This window comes from Cibotium barometz, chromosome 52 (genome assembly GCF_041138505.1).
Source record: "Cibotium barometz isolate CiBa-2024 chromosome 52, ASM4113850v1, whole genome shotgun sequence".
Lineage (NCBI taxonomy): Eukaryota > Viridiplantae > Streptophyta > Polypodiopsida > Cyatheales > Cibotiaceae > Cibotium > Cibotium barometz.
In genome coordinates this window covers 14,243,233-14,271,075 of record NC_141097.1, presented here as the reverse complement: position 1 = coordinate 14,271,075, position 27,843 = coordinate 14,243,233, and the positions used below count along the sequence as shown (strand labels likewise).

The 27,843-nt window shown below is 43.4% G+C and overlaps 1 protein-coding gene across 1 annotated transcript; it reads right to left on the bottom strand.

Annotated features, from left to right (window-relative positions):
- Window positions 1-32: 32 nt before the first annotated feature.
- Window positions 33-19,183, bottom strand: LOC147608839 (protein LOL2-like). The gene is made up of 7 exons (XM_086788796.1): window positions 18,594-19,183; window positions 18,206-18,319; window positions 4,976-5,089; window positions 4,620-4,729; window positions 738-818; window positions 514-579; window positions 33-393 (listed from the first exon to the last, which is right to left on the bottom strand). Exons 1-7 carry the CDS (start codon window positions 18,652-18,654, stop codon window positions 352-354), a joined length of 588 nt encoding a protein of 195 aa, XP_086644922.1. The 5' UTR covers window positions 18,655-19,183; the 3' UTR covers window positions 33-351.
- Between the last annotated feature and the right edge of the window lie 8,660 nt (window positions 19,184-27,843).

Below are 27,843 nucleotides of genomic sequence, written 5' to 3'. Positions count from 1 at the left end.
CTTCTCACCTTGACCAATGTTGCTTGGCAATCAGAATAAATATTTACTTTTATAATTTTCAAATATGCGAGTGATAGGTGACGTAGTCAGTGATGGCACCCTTTTGGAGTTAATTATATAACTTAATATAAGTTTTGAGAGTAAATAATATGTTTTTCTTAAACACTAGGGTGGAAGAAACAAACACAGAAGGTAGCTTTGAATGTTTTCACAACTTGTGACCACTACCACCATAATTTGCAAACTTGTAGTTCATCGTTACAGGCCCAAAATTCTTGGCAGATGCAGATCTTACCAAACCCCAAACTCCAGAAATTCTTGCCTCGTTTGAATCCAGCAATTATTGCAGGATCACTTTCTCTCGGTCGTGACCCCAACTGCAACATTGCTTACCTGCACATTAAATGCATGACATCAATTTACTCGGTCACAAATGCTCCAATTTGGCATCTTCTCTGTTGCCTGAGAGAGTCAAGACAAAACAAAAAGCTCATGCGCACAAGGCAGTAGTACCAGCTTGCCACTCTCATCCAGTGTCATTGGATTTTCCACCACCACAGTATGCGTATGAGATGAAGGCTACATGGTCAGGTCAGAACCAACAAGGAGAATGTTTCATATGTGAATTCGAGTCCAAACCTCTATATTTAACTTGAAACCAGCTATTACTGCTGCTGCCACCATGATGATTTGAAAACCCTTCAGTCCCTACTAAAAACATGAAAGATTTACTGAACCTGTTGAGCAGGTGGTGGTTGTGAAGACGAGGCATTCAAAGAAGCTCTCTGTGCTGGAAGAGGCATCCTCATATTATTCATCTGAAACCATCATCAATAAACATCTAGTAATTCTGAGAACAACTCCATTGCCCATAGACCAGGTTACTAGCATAACAACAGCCTTCTAATCTGAGCAAATAACCCAAGTTTGAAATTCAAATCGATCCTACAAATGTTCAAGAATCCTTGCTAAAAGGCAGCATCTCCTCAAACCCCTGGGTATGGAGGCACGCGCATGCTCACTATTCACCCCACCTACACAAATGACTTGCTCTGAGCTATAGCCTTGGTCACTTTCGAATCACCTTTGCTTCAAGGTTCCCTATGTATACCTTCATTTCGTAGCCCCCTCCTGCCCTGAGTACCCATGAAGCATGACCATCATTTTTAAAAAAAGACACTTTGAAGTTCATTAAGCTCGAAGAGAAGTTCAAGCCTTTAGTTAAAATACCGCTTTGGTAGTTGGAAGACACTACCAGTAATTAAAAATTACAGTTAGCTACTACAAAAGTAGATAGGATCACTAATCTGCACCAATGGGACCGGCAAGTCGCATAAAGATATCAGTCTAATGAAAGATCTCTGTAAGCTGATTGTTTTGGTCCACTCTTGCTTGATACTGACGAGTATAGCGACAACTTGTCAACCAGTGTGCTGACTCAAACCCTGGATGATGAAACGCTGTCACCGGGCCACTTCTATTGACCACACGAGAGTAGAAGCCGTTGGGACCATGAGCGGTACCTCGAAGAACCCTACGAACAAGTAAAGCCAATTTCAAACAAACTGATCCGTATGGAGCTGCTAATTTTTGTCCGCTAGCAAGTGGCCCTCTAGCAGAAAGGCTTGTTTTTCTATAGCAAGCACTGGCTCCCAGTGCGACTTCATGAAAAATAGTCAGGGAGAAAGTGCAAGAGACCAGCAAAATAAAAGAACGAGCAAAAACCCCCCAGGAGGTGACAAGTAAAACAAAACAAACTCAAGAATAATTATTCAAGGAGCCTATATTTCGTTATTTTCAGCTTTGAGAGTTGGCAATCTGTTGTTGGAGCCTCACACCTCAGTGTGGGTTGATGACAAGGGCTATTGGATGGTCACAAAAACTCCCTATGAAGTTCTTGACCAGTATTGACCAATCTTGACCAGTTTTGTGCAAGTTTGACCAGAGTTGGTCAGATTTGAGACCAGTCCACCTAGGTTTGACAAGCGTTCTCTTTTTGACTGATGTTTCAATAGAACTTTTCCATGTGAGAGCTGCTATTTTGATGATGCAGGCACGGTATGAGTTAGCTCTGATATCTATGGCACAAAGATAACTGAGAGGGCAGTAGGCTTATCGCTCTCTTGAGAAGACATCAAAAGAGATTACTGGCTCATCGTTATCTTGTCTTTGATTGTGTATGCGTGACTTGGCTCTAGCATCAAGAATGGGTCTAGCTAGATGGTTCATGTCTTTTGAGAAATAGCTTTTGTTCCCAAGGAATGAAAAATACCCAAGGGGAGGAACAAACCTAGTTCTTTGGTCTCTAGAGTGGTGTCGATGCCCAGCCTTAGTTGCAAACCTCGTTCTCCCTTATTCACACCCTTGTCATCAAGCTTGGTTCTCAAAGCATATGCACCAGTAAGACATTACCTAAATCTTTCTTCTTCTCATTAGCAAGCCTTTTCTTGCAACTTCAAATTTGACAATTGGCATCACCTTCTTGCAACTTCAAATTTGACAATTGGCTTCTCAAGAACGAAACCTGAGCTTCATTCCAGTCTCACAAAGTGTCCCAACTTCCAAGCATCCTGTGTTGCCTTGAAAGATCTCAAATGAGATGGCGTTGACCTCTTGACAAACATAGCAATAATAAACAATGCTTGGGCATCCCTTCTATCGCTCCACTTTTGGTCCTCAGTAGGTTGCATATTTATTCGCCTTGTTTCATAACCTGAGACCATGTCCCAAGAGCCCAACATAAGGAGTAATTATCGTTATCCAACTTGTCCTCTTGGGATAAGACAAGCTTTCCACTAGGTCTCTGGCCATGACTACTCGATTCCCAACACAAATACATTCTCCAGCAAGTGTATCAAGAGTGTGTCCAACAAGTACTCTCACAGAGAGTATGTACAGCACTCTGTGTCTAAAGACCTACAAATTGATGAATAAAAGCAAAGAAACACAACAGGAAACAATACCACAACACCCATTTTAGCTGTATGCTTTCAGGAGGTACAAATCTCCGAACTAAAGGAACGTTATTGATGTAGAGCTGGTCCCATACAATGCTTTGTATGACCTCATGTAGAAGAGTAGAATGCGAAATCAGTAGCAGAACTAGTCGTACAGGTTCGTCACTAGTAATAGGAGAGGTCAGGGTTGTATGTGGATGTGTAAAGCCTGCACAGGTGCTGAAAACGGCAAACATGGAGGTGGTACAGTTGAGAACAGAAGGAAAAAGAGGTCGTACAGCAGAAACATTAACTCTAATAGGCCATCCAGGTGTAGAACAGCAGAAACCCTAACCCTGACAGGCCGTACAGGTGCACAACAGTAGAACCCCTAACCCCAACACGATGTATAGGTGTAGGAACTGGCCATAAAGGTGTAGGAGCAGCCCATGGCCTGGACACAAGAAGAAGTTTTTGGTGTTCCTTTTTGATCTCCATGGCACTCCTATCATTGACATATGGCTCTCCAGCAGGAAGACATCAAAAGAGATCATTGGCTCAGAGTTATCTAATCTTTGTTTGTACGTGTGACTTGGCTCTAGTGCACAAAGTTGCTTTGATTAGGCAGTTCATGTAGCCTGAGAAATGGCTTTTGTTCCTTCGGAATAAAAGATGTGGATCAACCCAGTTCTTCCATCCCTAGTGTGGCGTGCAGTGTGTTTGCATAGCAGGCTTTCTTGCTGTGTTTATTTGACTTTTTTGTGTATAAGAGAATAAACTAATCTCTGGCAGCTTTTCAAACAGATCTCAGCCACCACTTCCAAGAAGCATAAAATTCGGACAATATTACACTTATTTTATTCATGAGATAAAGAAGTCATGCATAGGCACCTAGCTAGATGGGCCCTGGTGGTTGAACACTTTAGATGCATTTATATAAGGTTTAGAAGACCTTGGGAGAGTAAATTGTACCTTCATGGCAGTAAACAAGGACAATTTGCACGCAAGGGGCCACCACCCTCATTCATGTCCCATGAAGAATGGAGATGAAGTGTCCCACAAAAGCCATCCATAATTTAGAGACCCACATCTCTCTTATCTATCTACTTGACTCCACAAAGAACTGGACCCCTCTTTGAATAACAATGATAGGAACTTCAATCTCAAAGGTATGCAGAGCATGGAGTAAATCATGTTCCTCCATCTCCACTTCACATGTGCTTCATGTGATGCTTACCTGGAGCTCCCATGGAATCCTCCGTTGTATTTACTTCTTTGCCTGTCTCTAGTTGCAGCCTATGTGATAAGGCACACAGCTGCCTCCTTATAGAAATTATAAATGCATGTTAACAGGTATATTGGCAGGTGTACCATACATCCAGTGCTGGAATTGAAAGGAATGCCTTGGTTTGGGCCTGGAAACTGTCACCAATGAGGCATAACCTCTTGCCATCTTGTCTCATCATGAATCCGGTGTGGGAAAGCAACTTGCAAATATGTGTTCTTCTTTCCATAAAGAGTAGACCAGTAGCATGAACACGTGCACGGTCACGTGCACACACACAAGGCAACAAGATCAGACCATTCTCAGGCCACTAAGCCAATGTTAATGCAAGGCTCTAGGTTTTTATGATACCTTTTCTAAGATACAAAAACATGGGATAAATGAGAAGGAGAGCATACCCCAGTTGCAGTAACAAACTGGCAAACCGCACATTTTACTGACTGGGCTCCATATGGATACATCAGCATGGTTCCACACCCTCCACAAGTAACATGAGCTGCCTGATTGGCTGTAAAAAGAAATGAGTAAAGAAGCTCATTGTTAGTGGTTGAAGTTGGAGCTTGTTCCATAACACCATGAAATTTGCCATACTTGTATAGATGATGTAAGAGGAGCACCAACTGATTCTTTCAAGGATGTCTACGGTTTTCAGATCCTAAGACTTTGTCAGTAAGTGTACACAGATTAACTTAACCCCTACCCTAAGGGTTTGTCAGTGAGTGAAGGAAGGGGAAGAAGGATGATGAATCCCAACCTTCCATTGCAAGATTGACTGTGTGGCAGCATGAGCAATGCACACTAGTAGCACCGCGTACATACATGAGCAAAGTACGGCAGCCACCACAAATCAACTGGGCCATCTCTGTCCCTGAAGATCATGCACAACAGCCATAACAGGAATTCAGTCCAATAGGATTGTATAATTCTTTTGATTCACCCATAAATTTTTATGGAAAAGAGATTAGAGAATTTTCTAATCAAACCATATAAATGAATGAAGTTTTTCAAAGAGCATTCAAAAATCAAGCTATGTAAAGCCATGTTCCATCGCAGGTTTTACTAATTTTTCAGACCTAAGTTCAAGCCCTCAAAAATATATTTAACAGCTTTTGCACCTAATCATGTTTCATCTTGACCCTCGTTAAAAATTCCTCTTCCTCTGCCTCAAATTCTAATTCTTTTATATAAAAAAAAAACCCCATTATGAGGGTGCTGCTCGTACTGTGTTGCTGCTCCCTTTTTTTTAAAAGCAAGCATGGAAAATCTAATCATCAAGTTGATGCTAGTTTTGAAGTGATTGTGCCAAGGACTCCAAAGAAGGAACAAAAAATGGAGTCACTTCTCACTTCCAAGCATCAGCCTGTGGCAAGCCTTGACACACCTGTACTTGAAATGTGATTCTATCCACAACTGAAATGGAGGCGTTGATGTTGATGAGACCAACGCCTCTATCCCCCTCTTAAATAAATACATTGTGCGTGTCTTGGGACTAGCACACCTGAGTCCAACAATAGTTGCCAAAACACTAAGCACACCTGAAACGGGAACAGGAAACGGAAACGGTCCATATGTGGGGACAAGAACGTACAAGACAAGAAAGATGTACTTGTTGGATATGATGGAGCTTGAGGTTGATAAACAAACATGGCTGCAGCTAAAGCATAGACAATGTAAGCTTCAAGAGAGAGAGTGTTAGAACACACACTCTAGAGAGAAAGACGTGCACGAATCAATGATGGGATAGTTGTGTGTTATTTCAGTGAAGGTACAAAGCCTTTATAGGCCCAAAGGTTCTTCTCCTGACATCATTGCTTATGTCATATGTGACCGTCTCTATTGGAGGCCTACAGATCGGAAGACAATATACACATATTTAGAACACTTAATTTAACGGATATTAAACAATGGAAACAACATCAATAACATAAATACTGGAAATACTGAAAAATACACATGACACCAGCACTGGGACTGGAAAGCCCCCCCAGCACCCCCCTCCCCCGACCCCTCAATACATTTTGTATTTCTTGGAGTATTTATATGTACAAGTGTCACAGGCCTGATAGGCCAGATTTCTCCACCAGGGAGTGAAAACAACCAAACAAACTGGTTCAAGTCAATGAAAATGTGTTGGTCGGAGTAGCCTCAAATCACAGGCTCGTTCCCACCTTCACTGGTAGCACGCCTGCCTTTCACTGGTCTTCCACGACCGTGCACAAACAGGCACGCCCATACTAACGCAAGCAAAATGGTACACTGCGGAGGGAACATTTCCCGGTTCGCCCAGATAAGCTTTGCACCCGGTTTTTCCCCTAGGTTTTTTGCTAACCTTCACTCGCCCTTTGAACCTGAGGGCACGGTTAGCACACACACATAGGGGAAAACAAACCAACAAGAAAATTTCCAAGGAATGGAAATGAAAAAGAAATTCTCTGTTCCTGCACTACACAAAACTTGTCGAACTTGAAACTTAATTTTAAAAGTTAAATTTTACATAAATTTAAACATAGCACCTGGAGTAGCTTGTTGCAAATAAAACAACGGAAGAGTCCTTCCTCTATTTTGGAGTCTCGTTCTTTTGTTTCAATGGCAACAGTTTGTACACTAATAGGCTGTAGATAACTCCATTTGCAACACCATAAACATGTAGATCAACATCACCAGGTGTTCACGAGCCAGGAGCAGCAGGGCTGAGGATTGAATTTGTACAGGCAGCAAGTACCGTAAATATTCAGGCAACAAGTACCGTACGATCAGCATGTACAATAGGTGCTGCTGGTACAGCTAGTACATCTGGTACAGGTTCAAGCAGGTGCAGCTACAGGTACGGGCAGCATGTGCAGTAGGCAGGTGCTGCAGGTACAGGTACGGGGCAGCAAGTACAGTAGGCGAGTGCTGCAGGTACAGGTAGGGGCAGCCGGCGAGTACCAAGAATGAAGGAGAGAACCAACCGATGGAGAGAGAAAGAGCAGGCGATGGAAAGAAAATCCAGCCACCACCCACATGGGGCATAAAAAATTAATATTCTCTATTACATGAAGACCCGTGGTTTTTGGGGATTAATCAGTACCCACACAGAGGTATATGGAATATATTATTGGCTCGACATTTCTACAGCCTATGTTCTGGCTTGGTTGCCTCATGTTGGGCTGTGTTATGGCATTTGTATATGGATAATCCGGCATCTCCCGTGGGGAGAGTAAGGCCCTGGCCTCTATGCGGTGTCACATGTGCAAGCTCCATTTTCAGCATTTTGCGGATGTTTTGTCCGGCTTTTATGTTTCATGCAAAGTGATGATGGATATGTGTTAAGGCTATGGCCGTGTTTTAATGTTTTAATATTTTAATATGCATTGATGGTATCAACAAGTGTGTCAAAGGCCCTAGTCTCCCGGGCACCACCGCGAGTTACATTGGTATCAGAGCAACAAGAGGCAAATGTGGAGATTGCACGCATGGTCATTGAGTGCAATCGTGTCCTTAAAATTGCCACAAGATGGGCCGCTTGCTTGAGGCAAAGTTCGAGTCCATAGTGGACTCCTTGTGCCTCTCATTGCCTTGACTTGCATATGGAGGACATAGGCGAGTTAGAGTGGGTGAAGACTGTGGTGACACAAGTCAATCATATTGTTACTTTTTTCAATCACAAAGTCAATGCCCACGCTATCTTTCGTCATCACAGCGACTTGGAGATAAAGAAGCCTTCCTCGACGCACCTTGCCTACATGTGGCTTCTTCTAGAGTGCCTTCATGATGTGATGCCTAAGCTCCAAGTAACGGTGCTTTCGCCGGAGTGCCTTTGTATGTCGATGAGGCAAGAGCCATTCAACAGCTATGCTTGAGAGAGTTATTCTGGCGCCAGGTTCACGCCCTAGTCATTCCGGTTACTTCCTTGTATAGGGTTTTACGCATGACAAACATGGAGGGAACTCTTCACTCACTTTATGAGAGAGGCCATTGCCAAGATTCATCGCACCACAGTCCTAGATGACCTTGATCTAGAGTATATGCTAACAAGGTAAATAAGAATAATTCAATAAACTACAATAGAATGTTGAATCTATTCTTTCTTTTTTCTCATATAATATATTCTTTCTTTATTTTAAAATTCAGTGATCCCCTTCCTTAAGGTACTTCTCGACGCGATCTATCTTGGCACTCATGGAGAAGAGATGGAAGTGAATGAAGAGGCCTATCCATGGCCTTGCTGCTTTGTTGCATCTTGTCTAGAAAGCACTCTCACTTTTCACAGATCAAGAGTTGCTTTCATCTAGGGATGCTTTCTTACCGAAAGCATTACCCGATAATGAGAATGGACAATTTCAGTTCTTACAGGAGCTCATCAACTATAACGATCAAAGGAGCCCCGCATTTGCTAATGCGGTATACTGGAGGAGGGAATCTATCGTGAAGCCTCTCTTTTGGTGGGAGTCATTTGCTTACCAATAGCCTCACCTACAAAGAGTGGCTTTGAGGATTCTAGCACAAGTAAGTTGTAACCACTAACCACTAAGTTACTAACTTGTTAAGAGATCTAACTCTTAAGACTTGAGCTAAAGATTATAATTATGTGTAGATACTAGAAGTCTAGAACCCTAAACATTGTTTATTTTTATTGTGGATTAGGATTGCTCTTCAAGTGCATGTGAGAGGAACTAGAGTTCCTACTCACTTATACACACGAAGTTACGCAATCAGTTGGGCACGAGACAGTTAGAGTGATTCGTCTATTGCCACAATAACTTACACATGGAGCGTGCAATGCACGATATGAGTCAAGCTAGACAGGTATATTGTTAGACCTACATAACTTTCAATGTTTCATTATTTACAATTGAAATATGTTGTAACTTACGGATTTACTAATAAGCCCGAGGTCCCTAATCAATTATAAAACTTGTAGATAAACATCGACGAATTCAAGTTGATGGTGGACACTCTTAAAAGTGTCCACAAGGAGCGTAATGCAGAGAAGGAAGCCATATATGCGGAGCTCTACAGAGAGCTAAAGGATCATCCTCCCTTGAAATCGTTGCCTGAAAGCCTTTCCTAGTATGCCCCAAGTGGCACCCGACTCACAGGACTGCCATTCCCCTTGGGTCTTGTGGAACAACACCAACCCGCCTCCTAGGAACTTCACCATCAATGTTTAGCATTGTTGAACCTGATACTTATACAATGTTGCTTGGTCACAACACCGCCAAAAATCAAGACACGGGTGATGATTTCATCCATGCGCGATGCAATAAGTGTAATATGCGGAAGCTTCGGAGAAGGATCGGTACTTCAAAACTTAGAAATCAGCACTCTTTTCGCGACGGAATTAACGCACAAACTGGAAGGAGATGTACAGAAAATAGAGAGAGAAGGGAGAGATGGAGTGGACACAGTATTGGGTCCCAATTACCCTCTGTAGGGCCCCCACCACGGATGGTGTATTTGCTTTATTAGAATGATGTAAATCTGAAAACAAATACAGAAAACTTGACCTTTTCTTGGCTGGAAAATCCTGCCCTTGACCTTCAGAAGTCCACCCCTTTGCTTGGCAATCTCCTTGGCTTGACTGGCCCTTGATTGGCTTGAGCACTTGGTGAAAACTGAGATGAATGATGGGATTATGGCCTCCACTATTTATACTCCTCCTCAGGAGCAGTCGGCCAGCTGAAAAACAGGCTATGTCCCACGACTGGTGGAAATTCAGCAATAAATGCTGAATTAAATCTCAAAAAATACTGCCTTTTTTTCCTAACAGGCTGAAAGTGATGCGCCTGCTTCTGATTGGCTGGACAAAACTTTTGTCCACAATCCCAACGCTGGGCAGCCTGTATGGGCTGCCCCATACATGCCCTACAGCCATATAAAGGCTGTAATCTCCTGGAGATTGCCTGATCTGTGCCCTAGGGCTGTCCTACAGCCCCTCCATGGCTGGTGGGTTCAGCCTGGGCCTTCCTGGCCCTCATGGGGGTGGTTCTACACCATTCCCATGCCCACACTCAGATCCGGGGTAGCCCTATGGGCTGGCCCCTTGTCCTAAACATAATCTACTCAGTGATCTGGCATCCGGTACCATACCAGATACACAGAACCACTGACATCATTCTAGAGGGAGACTCACAGCGCGGACTGGCACTGTTTCATGTGCAGGACAGTGCACACCTGACCTTGGACTCATGTGCAGGACAATGCACACCTGACCTCGGACGACTGAGATGGATCCCTGGCTGACTCGTCCCGGACTGGGCTCACATGGGACCAGTTCACCATCCCAGGTCCTGCACCTTCTGTACAGAAATGTCTACGTGGCATCCAAGTGCGGGATGCACGTGACATCCCCTTCTGCTTAACTTGACGAAAGCTGCATAGCCTCCAAATAATCCGTCAATAATGCCGGATAGTCTTCGAAAAATTCTTTGTCGAGCCATACCGCTTCATGAGTTCCTCGGTCTTGAAACTTCGTGAGGAACTGTCGTAGTCTTCGGCCTAAGCCATGCTTGAAACGGTGCAGAAGGATCTGTTCTGGAACCATTACTTCTGCTTCATCAACAATGTCTGGTTCCGCTTCGTCTTTGACCTCTGAAGGGGGTGGACCTGCATATGGCTTTAACCAACTGACATGAAATACATCGTGCATAGTCCAACTCGGAGGTAGCTTTAACTGCATAGACACCTCATTAATCTTTTTCCGGATGGGAAATGGTCCGAAGCTCCTGAAAGACAACTTTGGGCATCGCTTGCCCACCTGCTTCAATCTTTGCTTCATAATCCGAAGATACACCCAATCCCCTTCCGAAAACTTCATGTCCCTTCGGTCTTTATTGGCCTGTCGAGTGTAGGCCTCTTGCGCTTTAGCCAATCTGTCTTTAACGGACTCTAGGATCTCCTGGTAAGACTCCGTCACTCTGTTCACCTCCGGTCCTGAAGACGAAGTCCTGGTTAACAACGACTGGAAAGGCCTTCCAAACGCTGCCTCATATGGAGTCCTGCCAGTAGCTGAAGAAAAAGAGTCATTCAAAACAGCTTGAACTAAAGGCAAAAACGATTCCCACTTACCTTGCTGATCGTGGACATAACACTTCAGCACATCAAAGGCCAACTGGTTGTATATCTCTGTCTAGCCATTTGTCTGTGGGTGGAATGCACTGGAAAAATTCAACTTAGTACCAAAATTATCAAACAATGCCCTCCAAAAATGACTAGTAAACTTGGCATCTCGGTCTGACACTATGGTTCTAGGAATCCCGCCAATCGGGTACCAATGCCGAATGAATAGCTGGGCAACATCCTCGGCGGTCACATTGGCCCTACAAGGAATAAGCATAACAAATTTGCTGAACCTATCAACAATAGTTAAACACTACATATTACGCTTACTCGGACTGGGAGGCAAATTTGTGACAAAGTCCATCGAAATGTCCTGGAAAGGACCCTCAGGAATTGGCAAAGGCTGTAACAACCCTATCTTCTTTCCACGAGGAGCTTTCACCTTTTGACAAATGTCACAGCGTTGTACATATGTAAACACATCACGCCTCATCTTTGGCCAATAGTATTGCCGTTCTAATTTCTCCAAAGTCGAATTCATGCCCCTATGACCACCTGTAATGGCGTCATGGGCATCATGGAGAAGAGCTGCTCGGAATGATTTCATGACACATAGTCGACCTTTGTAGAAAAGCCAACCATCGCGTATCAGAAAATGGCATGGTCCTTTGGCATCCAATGCCTGTTCCCACTGAGTACCGAATTCCTCGAAATCCGCCTACGTGTGCTTCATGTCTTCTAGTCCTGTACCAACAAGGTCAAGTCTAGTGGTCTGAATCGCAGATACTTGTCCCTTCCTGCTCAAAGCATCGGCCACTGGATTGGCCTTTCCTGGAAGGTACTCAATCATACCACCGAACTGCTGGAATATCTGACTCCAGCGGTGTTGTCGATCACTCCACTGTGCACTTGGCATCGTCTGAATCCAGCGCAATGCCTGATGGTCAGTGCGAACCTCGAAGTCACGGCCATACAGGAAATGTTTCCAATGTTTCAAGGCCTGTATAACTGCTAGGAGTTCACGATCATAGACTGAGTAGTTCTTTTCGGCGGGCAGTAACTTACGAGACATGTAAGCTACCGGATGACCATTCTGTTGTAATACACCTCCAATTGCGATGTTACTCGCATCGGTGATCACTTGAAATGGTTCGTCCCACGAGGCAAGGGCTAAACAAGGCGCTTCTGACAAAGCCACCTTGAGGTTCTGGAATGCCTCCAACGCTTGTGGAGTCATTCGAATCTTTTGCCTTCTTGTTTTCACTCCCTTTAGCAGATCGGTGAGGTCTGCCGAGAGATCAGAAAACTTGTCAATGTGGGTGGAATATGCCTGGCATATACCCACAAATGATCTAATGTCATAAGCTGTCTGAGGTACTTCCCAGTTAACAATCTTGGCCACTTTAGCCGGATCAAGTCGAATGCCTTCGGCACTAATTATATATCCCAAGTAATGTACCTGGAACAGATAAAATTCTGACTTCTTTTCATTGACATAGAGCTCGTTGCTTTCTAGCAACTTAAGGACTTTCTCCACATCTGCTCAACTGTAGCTGAAAATATGAGTATGTCGTCCAGAAATATGAACACACTCTCTCCAATCAACTCCCGGAAAATACGCATCATCATGCGGTTAAATGTAGCGGGGGCGTTCGTCAATCCAAATGGCATGACCACAAATTCATAGTGGGCCCGTTCTGTACGGAAGGCTATCTTGGGGATGTCCCCCTCAACAATCCGTACCTGGTGGTACCCACTCTTTAAATCCAGTTTTGAGAACACCTTTGCTCCATTCAGCCTCTCGAGAATATAGTCAATTCGAGGCATCGGGAATCTGCTCTTGATAGTCAGCTTGTTGAGTGCACGATAATCGACACACAACCGGGAAGACCCATCTTTCTTCTTGACAAACAAGATCGGTGCTGCAAATGGCGACACGCTGGGGCGGATGAAGCCAGCTTGCAACAATTCTTGGAGTTGGCGGTCCAACTCCGATTCCATTGCCTTAGAAAGGCGATACGGAAACTTGCTCGGGGGTTCCGAGCCTGGGAGGAGGTCAATCCTATGATCCTCCGGTTTGGACGGGGGGAGCTGGGGAGGGAGACTGTCCCGAAGAAAAATCTTCTGGAACTTTTCATGAAGCACCGAGTACTTCTCAGAAGCACTGGCCACCGTCTGGGCTGTCTGGATGTAAATCATCGCACACTATGCGCCTTTCCTGACTGCTCGCTTAGCCTGCAAGTGGCTTATGAGCGGAAAGTTCGGAATACCGGGCTCACACTTAATGGTCACCGGGGTGTTTGACACATTCCGATTGATCTGGAACGTGTGCTTGTCCCACTTGACATCAGGAAGAAACTTGTGAAACCACTGGATACCCAAAATTATGTCTGCTCCTACAAGAGGGGCAACCATAAAGTCACGCATAAACTCTATGCCCTGAATCACTAACTTAGCACCTAGAGCTTCATACTTGACGCTCATTGTCATACCTGTGCTAAAACCCTCAACCTGTTTGTCCACCGGAGTCAGCTTGAAACGGGCACGCCTAGCGGCCTGTTCCGTGACCACATCCTCCGTGCTGCCGCTGTCAAACAAGACAACGACTCTCTAGCCACCTATGTAGCCAAATGACTTGAGCAATTCGTTGCGCTCATACTCCTGGTCATGGGCGCCCTTCTGCTTATCTTCAAGCTCCCGGCTAATAATTGCTTCAACTGAAGCACCGGGGGTTGAAGAACTAGGAGTAGCCGCTGGGGTCTGTGTGGGAGCTGTGCTCACCACGGAAGCTGTGGAGGCGGCGGCGGCCTTTGGAGGCTTCTTCGGACAATCCCGAGAAGTATGTCCTTTTGTGTGACAAAAGAAACATCTACCCTCCTTCTTGTACTGAGAAAGCTCCTCAGCACTCAACTTGCCACCTGTCTTGCCTGCCTCCGCTTTCTGGTCTGGAGTAAGCTTAGACGCATTGTTCGAGTTCTTGGAGCCAGAGGCTCCCGGGCTTTGTCCTGGGGAAGACCCCGTCTGGTTCTGGCTTTTGCCCCCTCGAGGCGTTAGCCTTGGGAGAAGCCGACTGGGAAGTCTTGGGCTTGCCACCATTGTGTTTCATTTCTGCACTTTGCGCAAGCGAGAGTGCGTCCTCAAAGGTGGCTGGCCTAAACATACGCACCCCCCATAAACATACGCACCTCCCATTGGATTTGCGTGTCCAAGCCATACAAAAACTGCCCTTTCTTGTCCGTGTCAGATAAGCCTAATTGCAGACATAAAGTCAAAATTCTATTGGCAAACTGAAGGACTGGTTGCGCGTTCTGACGCGCTCCCCTAAACTCGTCTTCGAGTCGCTCAAGGTAATGGGGCGGTAAAAACCGCTGCTTAAGGTCGCGGACGAATTCGTCCCACACATAAGCTACCATACCTGCTCTAGTGTGGGCATGAGCCCACTGAGTCCAAGGAATGGCCTCACCTTCCAAGTACCAACTAGCTAAGATCACTTTGTCAGTATCTGTTTTCCTAACTGCGGCAAAGCAAGCTTCAAATTGATGTAACCATGAATAAAGAGTTGTGGGATTGAGTTTACCATTATACTTACTGAAATTCATTTTCTCGGGAAAATGATTCGAGGACGCCGCCGGTGTCAATCTGGCGTCCAAAGCTATGAGGTAACGCTCGTGTTCCACTCGTCGCATGGCGTCGTCTTCTCGTTGTCGAATCTCCAATGCACGCATCTGCATCTCAAGCAAGGAGCTTGGCTGCGGCTGTGACCCCGCGAGGGTCCCTGTGACGAGGATCTGGTATCTGGGATACGGAAGGAGAGGGAGGAGGAGATGGAAAACGCGACGCTGGAGAGCGAGAACGCTCCTCTAGAGCCAAAATCCGCGCCTTCTGCTCATCCAACTTGGCTGTCTGGTCTGCGATTGCTCGCATCATCTGCTGGAACATGTCTGTGACACTCAAGCCGGGTGCCCTAGCTGGGCTGCCTGGTGCACTCTGGTCCCAAGTTTCTGGTTCTCTCTCGTCGCCAAAGCTCGCCATAGCGGGAAAATGCAATTCCTTTCCGGAACGCAATCTGACCACTTCCAGAGGCTTCCGGAGGCTAAAAACCAACCGTCCTTGGAGGGACTGAAGTCACTCCGAAAGGGGTAGTCCACCGGCGTCTAAAAACCAACCACACGAGCGAAAAAAATTTCTGGTTTTCTTTGCTGACTCTTTGTCCTTGAAGTAGGCTCTGATACCACTGTAATATGCGGAAGCTTCGGAGAAGGATCGGTACTTCAAAACTCAGAAATCAGCACTCTTTTCGCGACGGAATTAACGCACAAACTGAAAGGAGATGTGCAGAAAATAGAGAGAGAAGGGGGAGATGGAGAGGACACAGTATTGGGTCCCAATTACCCTCTGTAGGGCCCCCACCACGGATGGTGTATTTGCTTTATTAGAATGATGTAAATCTAAAAACAAATACAGAAAACTTGACCTTTTCTTGGCTGGAAAATCCTGCCCTTGACCTTCAGAAGTCCACCCCTTTGCTTGGCAATCTCCTTGGCTTGACTGGCCCTTGATTGGCTTGAGCACTTGGTGAAAACTGAGATGAATGATGGGATTATGGCCTCCACTATTTATACTCCTCCTCAGGAGCAGTCGGCCAGCTGAAAAACAGGCTATGTCCCACGATTGGTGGAAATTCAGCAAATGCTGAATTATATCTCAAAAAATACTGCCTTTTTTTTCTAACAGGCTGAAAGTGATGCGCCTGCTTCTGATTGGCTGGACACCACTTTTGTCCACAATCCCAACGCTGGGCAGCCTGTATGGGCTGCCCCATACATGCCCTACAGCCATATAAAGGCTGTAATCTCCTGGAGATTGCCTGATCTGTGCCCTAGGGCTGTCCTACAGCCCCTCCATGGCTGGTGGGTTCAGCCTGGGCCTTCCTGGCCCTCATGGGGGTGGTTCTACACCATTCCCATGCCCACACTCAGATCCGGGGTAGCCCTATGGGCTGGCCCCTTGTCCTAAACATAATCTACTCAGTGATCTGGCATCCGGTACCATACCAGATACACAGAACCACTGACATCATTCTAGAGGGAGACTCACAGCGCGGACTGGCACTGTTTCATGTGCAGGACAGTGCACACCTGACCTTGGACTCATGTGCAGGACAATGCACACCTGACCTCGGACGACTGAGATGGATCCCTGGCTGACTCGTCCCGGACTGGGCTCACATGGGACCAGTTCACCATCCCAGGTCCTGCACCTTCTGTACAGAAATGTCTACGTGGCATCCAAGTGCGGGATGCACGTGACAATAAGGGTGGGTGGGACATGAAAAGCAACAATATCACAAAATCAACCTGAAGTTCTGATACCAATGTCACATGCAAAAGCTTTGGGAGCCTTCTTTCAACCCTAAATACCATCTTGGAACAACCTAATGGAGAGAAGAGAGAGAGATAGCTAAGTTTCAAACTTTTAGTACATTCATATAATACAAAAAGATGTACAACTTTGGCTAGCCATAGGCTGCCCTTCAAAAGGTGAAAAAACACCTATCTAATCCCTAGTCTATGACTCAATGCCCTAAGGAACTGAATGACTCAACACATACTTAGCTAAGCCTTTTATAGGCACATGGGACCAATCATATGCTCGCCAACTGTTGTCGGCCAGTACTAAAATATTATGAATATTTTATCAGCTCTGCCGATGGCGCCAGTAGCCCCTTTGAACCACCTACCGACCTGACACGGATTAGTATATACATGTCATGCACATGACAACTCAATCTTTCCAACTCCTTTAACAACATCACTGGAGTTGTTTGCACATGTAATTGTGCCCTCGTCAGGAGCATCTTCCAAGAAAGAGAAGAGAGAATGTTGTGATGTGATGTGCTTGCTTGCTAGCACCACTATCAAAATACCGTATATCAACATCTGTAACTGCCATGAAGAATCATAGCTCCAATGTACCTGGAATACCCATTTATCTTGAGCATAGCTAGCTGAATCCTTTTTGTCAGCACTAGATGCTCATGTATCGGCCACAAACATGCCAAAGTCTTTCTTCTCCTTCTCTTTTGCAAGCCTTTTTCTACACTCATTTATGTAGTGCCTTGGCTTCGGACAATAATTACATTTACCCTTGTTCTTGGGCTTTTCATTGTCACCCTTATTCTACATCCTTGCCTGAAGAGGCAGTTGTCCCACCTTGTAACCATTGGCATTGGATGCCTTCCCTTTACCTTTGCCTTGACCAGCAAAAGCCTGCTCACCAATCCTCATTCCCTACCTATTCATCCAAGATTGCTCCTCTTGTAGGAGCAAAGACATAATATCATCAAAAGAAAAGGCATTTGCATTGCCTTTCATGAGCAACCAAGTGTAGTATAGCAAAGACCTAATATGAGTCAAGCGATGCATTCAGGATAGACGTGACAAGTGAACTGTCCGAAATAAGCTCATCAATGTTGGCTAGCTGTTCTCGAAGGTCTTTCACCTTCATGCAGTTCATTTCTGTTTTTTTGGGACAAGCTTTTACACTTGGGAAATGTCCAAGGACATTACCAATTTCTCAAGTTACTTTTTGGGCTTACGAATTCTCCAACCACATTCCAACAAATGATGAATGATCTCTTTTGAGATTGTTTGGGTAAATTTGTTGTGGTATTCTTGGATGATATTTTGGTCTATAGCAGTTCTCTTGAGGAGCATGAGCACCACCCCCGATTCGTCTTAGATATTCTGAGGATAAAAGCTATATGAAAAAATCTGTTCCTGAAGTAAGAACTAATTTACATAGGACCACATTTACAAGCAGAGCAGAACCTGCAACCTTGGCTTAGAATTAAACCAAAGACAGGGCACATACGCACTAGAGACCATCTAAAGTCTCAGATGCAAGCCATCGAATCAATCCAAAAGAAGAGAAGGGTCCTGACCTGGAGGAGGGACTGCTGTTACTGTGCTACAGAGAGCACATCGCACATTTGCAGCTCCTTGAGGATAGAGAAGAAGAGTTCTGCAACCACTGCAGACAAGTTGTCCCTGTGACCCTGCTCAACACAAACAGAAGCTTTAGATAATTAAACATTGAAACACCACCAACCTCACACAGCCGCCCGTTGCTTTTGGATGAGGTCTGTAATTTTACGCTTAATGTGTGAGTGAAAAATTGACAACACGAGGGGTGTAGTGTGGTCTCTGTTCTGAGTGTCATTCTTAACCAATCAAGCAGTGTGAGAGGCGCAAAGTGTGGTCTTTAATGCTGTTCTGAGTTTTTTTTTCAAGTGCTAAAATTTTAAGCTAATGTGATCTAAGGATGCTTACCAGAAGGGGGGGCCGATGCCATCTGTGGTTGAGGAGGATAGGGCACCAGAGGAACAGGCATTGAAGAGAGTGGCGGGGGGAGGGGGAAATGTCTGAAGATATTCTCACACCACTGGATTCTCCTGCACTTGGACGCTACCAAGCCAGCCTTGCCGTTAACCCGATGCAAAAACCTTTGAAGAGAGACTCTGTCGCAGATGAGGATCTCTGCAGTATGCTCCAGAGAAAACCCTACAACACAGAGGAAAGCACAAGAAAGCAAACAGAGAACCCTGAAACCACAGAGGAAAACCTAGAAGCAGAGTGAAAATCCTAACAGCAGAGATGAGGCCCTTGAATCAACAGAGAAAACCGTAGAAACCCTGCCAGAACCCTTCTCTCTTTCTATATCTCTGAAGTGATCCGTCTTATTTGATGCCTGCTAGAAACCCTAAAGAATAGAGGAGACAAACAACACCTCGATCACAGATGCTGTAAGGGGGGTGCACAGGAGCAATACAGAAACACCCCCCAAACACACACACTCTGCCTAGAGGGAGACACCCTTCTGGGTTTGGACCCGTGGTAACACGGCAAATCACTATCCAAAAGGCGCCCACATTGGCTTGCAATTAATTATACTTGGAATTAACAATTTCTAAATTATACTTGGAATTAACAATTTCTAAATTATTATGCATATCCTTTTGATTATGACTTCTTCTTCTTTTTCTTTCTTTTTTTTAGCAAGATATGAAAAAACTTATTAATCAAAGGGCAGCTAGGGCAACTCTGCGTGTGGTTTCTTGTGTTCAAGGGAGACGTAGAGATTTGAGAGTAGGTTAAAATGTTTATTAAGCCACAACATAGCTAGCCGAGTTAATGAAATCACAAATTGAAGACGTTGATGTATAATCATTTTACAGTCGGTAAGCACACAAGCCTTCGTTATAATCAATCCATATTCACAAGATACTAATGGGTCTACAATTCATTCTCGATGTTGTTACGTAGAACATACACGACTTTATGGAATGCCATAAGATTATAGTAAGAAAAACTAATTCCAATTTCTTGTGAACATGAAATAATGATGATATTCGATGTGCACCTTTGAGAATTTTGAGACTAATTGTCATGACCAAAGCAAATGCTTCGATCATTGAATATAAAAGAAGCATCTCAGTGGATTCCTTGCATAAGCACATGTTTTAAGAAACATCGGCCTTTGATTAAGTTAATCGTTTTGACTACATGAGAATGACAAAGCACCATATAGACATGGCCCTTTGCACCAACAAGAAGTGCAACATCAAGTAGTTGAATTGCTTGACATAGGTCTCATTCGCCCAGTAGCTCCCCGTTTGGTGCGCATGTCTTGCTTGTACAGAAAAAGAACAAAACCTTTAGGATGTGCATAGACTATAGAGCACTAAATAAAGTGTCTATTAAGAACCACTACCCAATCCCTAGAATTGATGACCTATTAGATAAATTGAAAGGTGCAAGTGTATATAGTAAAATTGATTTAAAGTCTAGGTATCATCAAATCCGTATGGATCCTGGGATACTTCAAGACTGCTTTTCATACACAATCAGGACATTATGAGTTCGTTGTCATGCCCTTTGGTCTCACTAATGCTCCTGCCACATATAAACCAAATTTTTTATAGATTATCAAAACTTTGTGATTGTTTTCTTTGATGATATTCTCGTTTACAGTCACTCTAAATAAGAACACAAGGATCACTTAAGTATTGTCTTTGATTTGTTACAAGAAAATCAATTATATGCTAACCCTAACAAATGTTCTTTCTTTCAAACTAAGATGGAATATCTAGGCCATATTGTATCGGCCGATGGTATTCGAGTAGACCCTAAGAAAGTCCAGACCATTCAAGACTGGCCTACTCCTAAAAACGCCCATGAAGTTATATCTTTTCTAGGTCTAGCACGTTTCTTGCTCATTGCTCTCCCATTGACTATCTTGCTTCACAAGAAGACAGTTTTTCGATGGGGTGACAGTCAACGAAAGTCCTTCAAAACTTTGAAGTACTTATTGACCCATGCACTTGTCCTACAACTCCCAGACTTTGACAGTCCTTTCTTTTTAGTTGTCATAGACGCTTGTGGATCTGGCGTAGGTGCAGTCCTCATGCAAGATGACTATCCCATAGCTTATGAGAGCCACAAGATCAAACCCAATGAAGCCAAGTATAGTACCTATATGACAATGAACTTTTGGCTATTGTCCATGCCCTCAACATATGGAAGCATTATTTCATGGGATCTGAGGTACTAATAAAGACGGATCAACATGCTATCAAGCACTTGTTGACCCAATCTTTAATACCAGATCGCCATATCAAATGGGCTTCTTTTATCCAAAATTTTCACCCTATGATCCAATATCAACCATGCCTCATTAATGTAGTTGTAGATGCTCTAAGTCGTAGACCTCTTGATGATAACCAAAGTTCTGTTTGTAATTCTAATTCATTTGATGAGCTTAAACATGCTTATTTGAATAATGTGTCTGCTATTCAAGTGCAATCTTTCGATGCCATGATTGACTCATATGCTGATGATCTTGATTTTTCACCTGCACGGAATGCCATACATGCTAACAATCCTTTGCAACTAAACGATTACTCTTATGCAAATGGATTTTTGTTCTTCAAAAGAGACTTTGCATCACTACACCATTTAGAGAACTAGCCATAACTGAGATGCATGCTCCTGCATATATGGGACATAGAGGAATTCAATCCACATTAGCTGCATGTAAAGAATATTTCTTTTGGCCTGACATGAAACATGATATTGTAAAATTAGTGTCTAAATGTATTGTTTGTCAAATAATTTAACGCCATCATGGTAAATCTTTTGGTCTTTTAATGCCCCTGCTTATTCCCAAAGGTCCATGGGAAGAGATTTCAATGGACTTTATACTGGTTTGCCCCGACTACATCCTCTCATAATGACATGATATGGACCATAGTTGATAGATTTAGCAAGCAAGCATACTTTGTACCTTGCAAGAAGACCCTTTCTTCCCCTCAAGCTGCTAAGCTCTTCATTAAGACTATCTTTCCTCTCTACTCCTCCATTAGTGGTGGAGCCGGGTTGTTTCATGGTCACCAATCGAAGTAGGCAGATATGCAACATTGCCAACCTGCAAGGGTGTTGGTTGTGGATGGGGATGCATTTGATGCTAGCGCAAGATCGAGGTTTGGATGCACGTTGGATGATGCAGCATGACATCGGATGATGTTAGCAAGGGAGGTGTGTTGTACTATAGTTGTACCTATTGCTTTGAAGATAAATCACCACCTTTGTTAAGAGCCAGGCGTGCCTCAGGTCGGCTATGGGTAGTGGAGGTCATAGCAGAAACCATAGCAAAATAAAGGACTGCTTTGGATCAATTCGATCCTTGACAACGTGCTCCAGATCAGCCGCATAGATTTCGTGGAAATTGCTTTTGATGTGCAAGCTAATATTGACAATTTATTCTAATTGATCAAATCTGGAATCCGTCATGACACTGAGACTATGGTGCCTCTTGCGTGCATGCTACCATGACTGTAAACTGGTGGTAGCCACACCCTCCCACGCACGTGCTACTCTACTTGCGTGAAGACAATCACCACCTTGCTCATACCATAGGTTGCGAAAGGTGATGATGAATATAACCAAGGCACCGATGAAGTAAAAGTTAGCCGCATTACTAGAGTAATTGGTTATGGATTGCACCAGCCTTCATCATCTCATTGTCTTTGGCTACTTCCACAAGACTACAAACCAATCGCTGCCATTACTGCAACTACCTACGTCGGCAGCATTGAAGTGTCTCTAGAATTGCTCATGCACAATCAGCATCGTGTGGACTGCAGCATTGTCATCACCGACACACCATGCTAAGACCCACATCTAACAAAACCACCATCGACGTCAACCACCATCATTACCAAGAAGCACAAGGATTGCATGAAAGGCACCCTACCATCATCACCAAAGATGCAAGGCCCAACAAGATCACCAAGTGTTGGTGGAGAATTGCCAACATGAGAGATTAACACACACATGGAAAATAACCATAGCCTATATTCCATGAATTCTTCGTAATACATTGTACCTACCCAAGAGTACAAGAGAAGGTGGGAGTTATGATATGAAAAGGTGTAATCGAATGGGTGCCTTCTTTGACTAAGGGTTCACACCATATAAATTTAAATGTCCATACTATGGTTCCTAAACTAATGTTAAAGTAATGTACCCACTAACTCTACAAGAGTAATTTATGTCTCCCATTTCAACATCAAATTGAAGCTACAACAATAGAGAACAAACTGAGGCTTTTTATTTTTCTGAAAATCTTGCTTAATCAAAGCATTTTTCTTGAATCTCCCATCATTTTTCAAAATTGAGGGCATAAATCAAGCATTAAAGTGTTGCTATAGCTTCCTATAGCATCATTTCCAAAAAGCCCTAATTTCTCAAAAACCCTAATTTCTAAAAAGCCTAATTTTTGCGGGGTATGAAGTGAAAATCTCTTATTTTAACTACAACTATGAGCTCTCACATGTTTATAGACAAATTTAATGGCCAAGGTTTCCACACTTGGAAAATGACTACCCCTATCCCAAGTTGCAGTGGGTACTACCGCCAACTGTTCTATTGTTACCGCCAAATGTTGTGTTACCACCAGTGGATATTCTTGTATATGCTAGACATATACCTGAGCGAGTAAAAGCTTTAAATCATCAATAATGGACGATGTTTATTTCAGGTTTTTGAAAAACAATTGAAAGGTTAGCTTGCTTACAGTACTGACCTGAGAAGTCATTCTTCCATACTACTACCCAGTTATTCTTACGAGGGTTCCAGCAATGCATTCTAAGATGTCAAAGTGGCTCCAGCACAAGCCTTTGCACGACACCTCTTTGCCCGTAAATCAATGGAGCTATTGTAACTTAAGATCCAAGGGTGGCCTTCTTCGTCGAAGTGGAGGTATGACTCATTAGGAGGTTATGGTTTGCCCTTGGTGGTTAGATTATCCAAGTGATAAGATCCACCCTACTAAGATTCCCCTTAAAAAACATAAGATGTCTCAACATTTTCATGTTGCATAGACCTAATTTTTGGATGTGGACTACATTCTCATCTTTTATAAATGCAATAGAGTTTGATGAATGGGTGAAGAAGAATAATCATCATGAAATAACAGTTTTGGGATTAGCATCAAAGCGAAAGGAGAAAAGGACCAAGTTTTCTCATGACCCATGAGTGAAGAACAACTCGGAGTTTCATCCAAGCCCATGTGAAAGACGATGATTTATCACTCATTGATCAATTTATCACTCATTGATCAATTTATAATCAATCTCTCAAGACCAAGAGCCATCATGACCATCTCTATAAGTTTAGACACTACATCTTTGATGAGTGTTGGGAGGAAATAAACCTAACAGACAAGCTACAAGATAAGAATATAGAAGTCATCCAACTAAACCAAGAGATAGGGGATGTGTCATCCAAAGCCTCAATGGCTAAGGGTGCCCAACTAGCACCATGTAGAGTCCTATTTAAGGATATGAGCATGAACGAGTTGGCAAGAAAACTACTCACCATTTAGGCCAGCAATGGGCCCCATGGGTAGCCTCAAGGCCATCCCCAGCCAGTTCCTTTTACACCCAAAGGCAACCCCCAAGGCTAGCCCCAACTACTTCCTCAAGTGAGACACCCATATTTATTTCCATGAAGTGATATGTTTCAGTGTGTCATTTGCCATCAAAACCATATTTATTTTCACGAAGTGATATGGTCTTCTATGCAATTTGCCATCGAAACCATATAAGCATGGAGTGTCCACCATTGCTAAGGCCTAGATAACAATAATGTTATGCTCATTGCTAGCACTATGGGAACCATGATACAATCCATTATTGTTGGTACAAGGGAAATCCGACACACTATCCTCTTGGTGCACCAAAGCAACGAGTAGCCCTCCTACTACCCATACCAAATGCTTCTCAACCAGCATATAATCCATTGCCCACTTATCAGAACCTCATATTGTGAGGTATGCATAGAATGCCATCATACCTCCTGGAACTGCACTGATATAACATTACTTGGTGACTTCTCCAGTAGATTCCTAGAACGTTTGAGCAATATGATTCATATGTATATCTAGAACAGCCCCTAGCCACCGTTGACTATGCCCCTAGCCATTACTTCGTAACTTCTCCAGCAAATTCCTAGAATGTTTGAGCAATACGGTTCATATGGATATCTAGAATAGCCCCTAACCATTGACTATGCCCCCAACCATTGACTATGGCTCCTTATTCAAAGATATGGTGCAACAAAGAGCAAGAGACTTCAATAACATGTCATGTAAGGCACCTCTCCAATGTTTCCATTATAAGGGCCCACACCGTGTTGCATAGTGTCCTAAAAAAGCCATTCTTATAGAGCCATTGTTGCCACCAAGTACCCTAGATCCATCCCTAAATCATGTGCCAAACCCTAATGTCATTCTATACAAAGGCACATGTCATACAAATGTGGATTTGAACATGCTTTCAAGGGTTGTCTCAACATGGTGACAATCACCCCAGTGGTAGGAGCATCATCCAATTTCTTCGGCAAGCCTTAACTTGTTAAGCATATAAGGGGGACTTATTCGTACAGTCCTCCTTAATGCCATCATAAGACTTTAGACCAAGATGAGGGTAGTTGCTAGAGGAAACATTCAAGGCAGCTAAAGAGTAGAAAGATCAGGTTTCAACCTTAAAGCCAGCAACCAAAGAGCCTGAGGCATAAGCCCCAAAGGCTACAATTGCCCTGAAGAACTGGAAACAGAGGTCTAATAGAAGAAAACCTCAAAGAGCACACAAAAATGCAATGCATGAATAGTTGTCAAAGACAACAACATCAAAACCATTAAAGTGGTTTGGACAATAGCTCTGAAGTTTCCTCCCTCTTCCAGAGACAATGAGCGATCTCTGCTCAAACTAGCTCTTCCCAAAGTGAAGAAATCAACTAACTTCATAAACCTTAAAGAGTACTGTAACCCCATGTTAAGAAAGAGCGAATGAAACAAGCCCAAGAGCTTGTAAGTGTGCAAGCTAAACTAGAGGCAATACTTAAGCAAGTGGTTGAGTACGGACCACTTATGAACTAGAGGAAATACTTAAGCAAGTGGTTGAGTAAGAACCACTTGCGCTTCTTGAGTGTATCCGAGACCCTAGTCAAGAGTCAATCTAATAAGGGAACCTTAGAGCATGCCAAAGGTTGTAGCCCAACTAGACCATTCTTAAGAAGCCCTAAAGAGCTCGTTTCAAAGCCACTACCTTTTACGCAGTGGTGGAAGGTGAAATTTGGCCTTCCATGGGTCATCACAATCACCACAATATTTTCTTTGATATGATATTTAACGACTTCATTTAGATCCCATCTAAGTTACCCTCTCACATCCTTTACATGTTAGGAGGTCCAAGCCTACCTCTGAGTTAGTATAAACCAAGTGAGCAACCTTCTTAGCCTCGAAATTTTGAGTCCTGATAAGTTATCTTTATAAGGATATTCTCAACTTTGGAGAGACCTATCCAAGTGGAACTTAAGAGCCCACACATCTAAACCTAAAGAGAAGGAGTACAAGTTATGCCACATTGAGTAAGACAAAAGGGCAACTGAAAGTGCCCATAAACAAGTTGGGACACTATTTTGAAATCAATGAAATGAACATATCACCTGCCATTTATAATTTATAATGGCACGACAGTCTCTGCAATCGTGGATAGTGGTGCTGGTGTCAATATAATCACCAAGGATTGTTAGGAGGCCCACCACTCTCACAGGCATAAGCCTTATGGTCAAGCTTGCCTCATTTATAATTTATAATGGCACGACAATCTCTGCAATCTTGGATAGTGGTGCTAGTGTCAATATAATCACCAAGGATTGTTAGGAGGCCCACCACTCATAGGCATAAGCCTTATGGTCAAGCTTGCCGATGGAAATAAAGCTAAACCTTTGGGAATCCTTGGGATACAAAGATAAGACCTTTGAGATAAGCTTCCACCACACATTCGTGGTGATGGATTTTTAGAGAAGAAGGCAATTTTTCAAGTTAAGATCTTATCTTAGCATTGCCGAAGTAGGTGTTATTGGGTCTTGCCCAGTGAGCTACTAACAATCTAATGTTATCTTTTTAACATGACATTTGATGTAATTATCTTTTTGCAAAGGGATGGTAGGCAACGTAGTGAGTTGGCATGAAAGGGAATAGGCAATGTAGACGTTATTCAAGCTAAGCCTCCACTAGTTGTGGAAGTGATGTGGGACCCTTTAACATTAGATAGTTGGTAGAAGCGGTCAGCACCCTGTGATTGTGGTGGAAGGAAGGCCAAGACCACCATGAAATGATGGCATAGGGAGATGGTGGTCCAGGTCTTTATGGATTCGCATATAAGAGTATGTCAAGATCTCATAGCATGATGTTGGAGATGAGGATTTTTCATGGAAAAAATGTTGGCCATGGTGAGGTTGTGTTGGAGATGAATTGGAGTCGAAGCAAAGGTTACATGAATTGAAGCTCTTTAGAGGTACCTGCAAGGTCAAGGTTCTCTAAGTGATGAGTCATACCATGGGCTAGCCATGAATTGAAGCTCTTTGGAGGTACCTACAAGGTTGAGGGTTCTTTAATTGACCATGGGCCACAGCCATGGTCCCCCAATCCAAAAATTTACCTGGAGGGTTAGTGTTAACGAGGTTAGTTATTACAAGTGCATATGCATATGGACTTGTCAGGACTTTAAGACACTTGGAGAAGGAAACTCTAATTTCTCAACATAAAAATCAGAGCATAATATATACTTGCATAAATTAAAAGCATAAACCTTAATAAACCAAATAAAATAAACAAGAGAGAGATGGAGAATAGAGTAGAGGTCACCATCTACACAAGAGTGGGTTAAATCTCCCTTGGCATGAGTGTGGCCCTTGTACCACTCACCAATATTTATATGTATTAGAAAAAGCACTTGCTTTCCAAAAAGTGCTTTGGAGTTTACGAGTGTGCAAGCTTTATAAAAATATAGCAAGCTTAATATAAAGTCTTGGGCCTACCAGAAGTATAAAATACTATTTGGTATGTACAAAGGTATGAGAGCTTAGCCTTACGAAAATATTGATGCCTAAATATGAAACCATAAAAGTTGTTCACATGTATTCCAAAATATCTCATAGTGGTCCAATACATGTT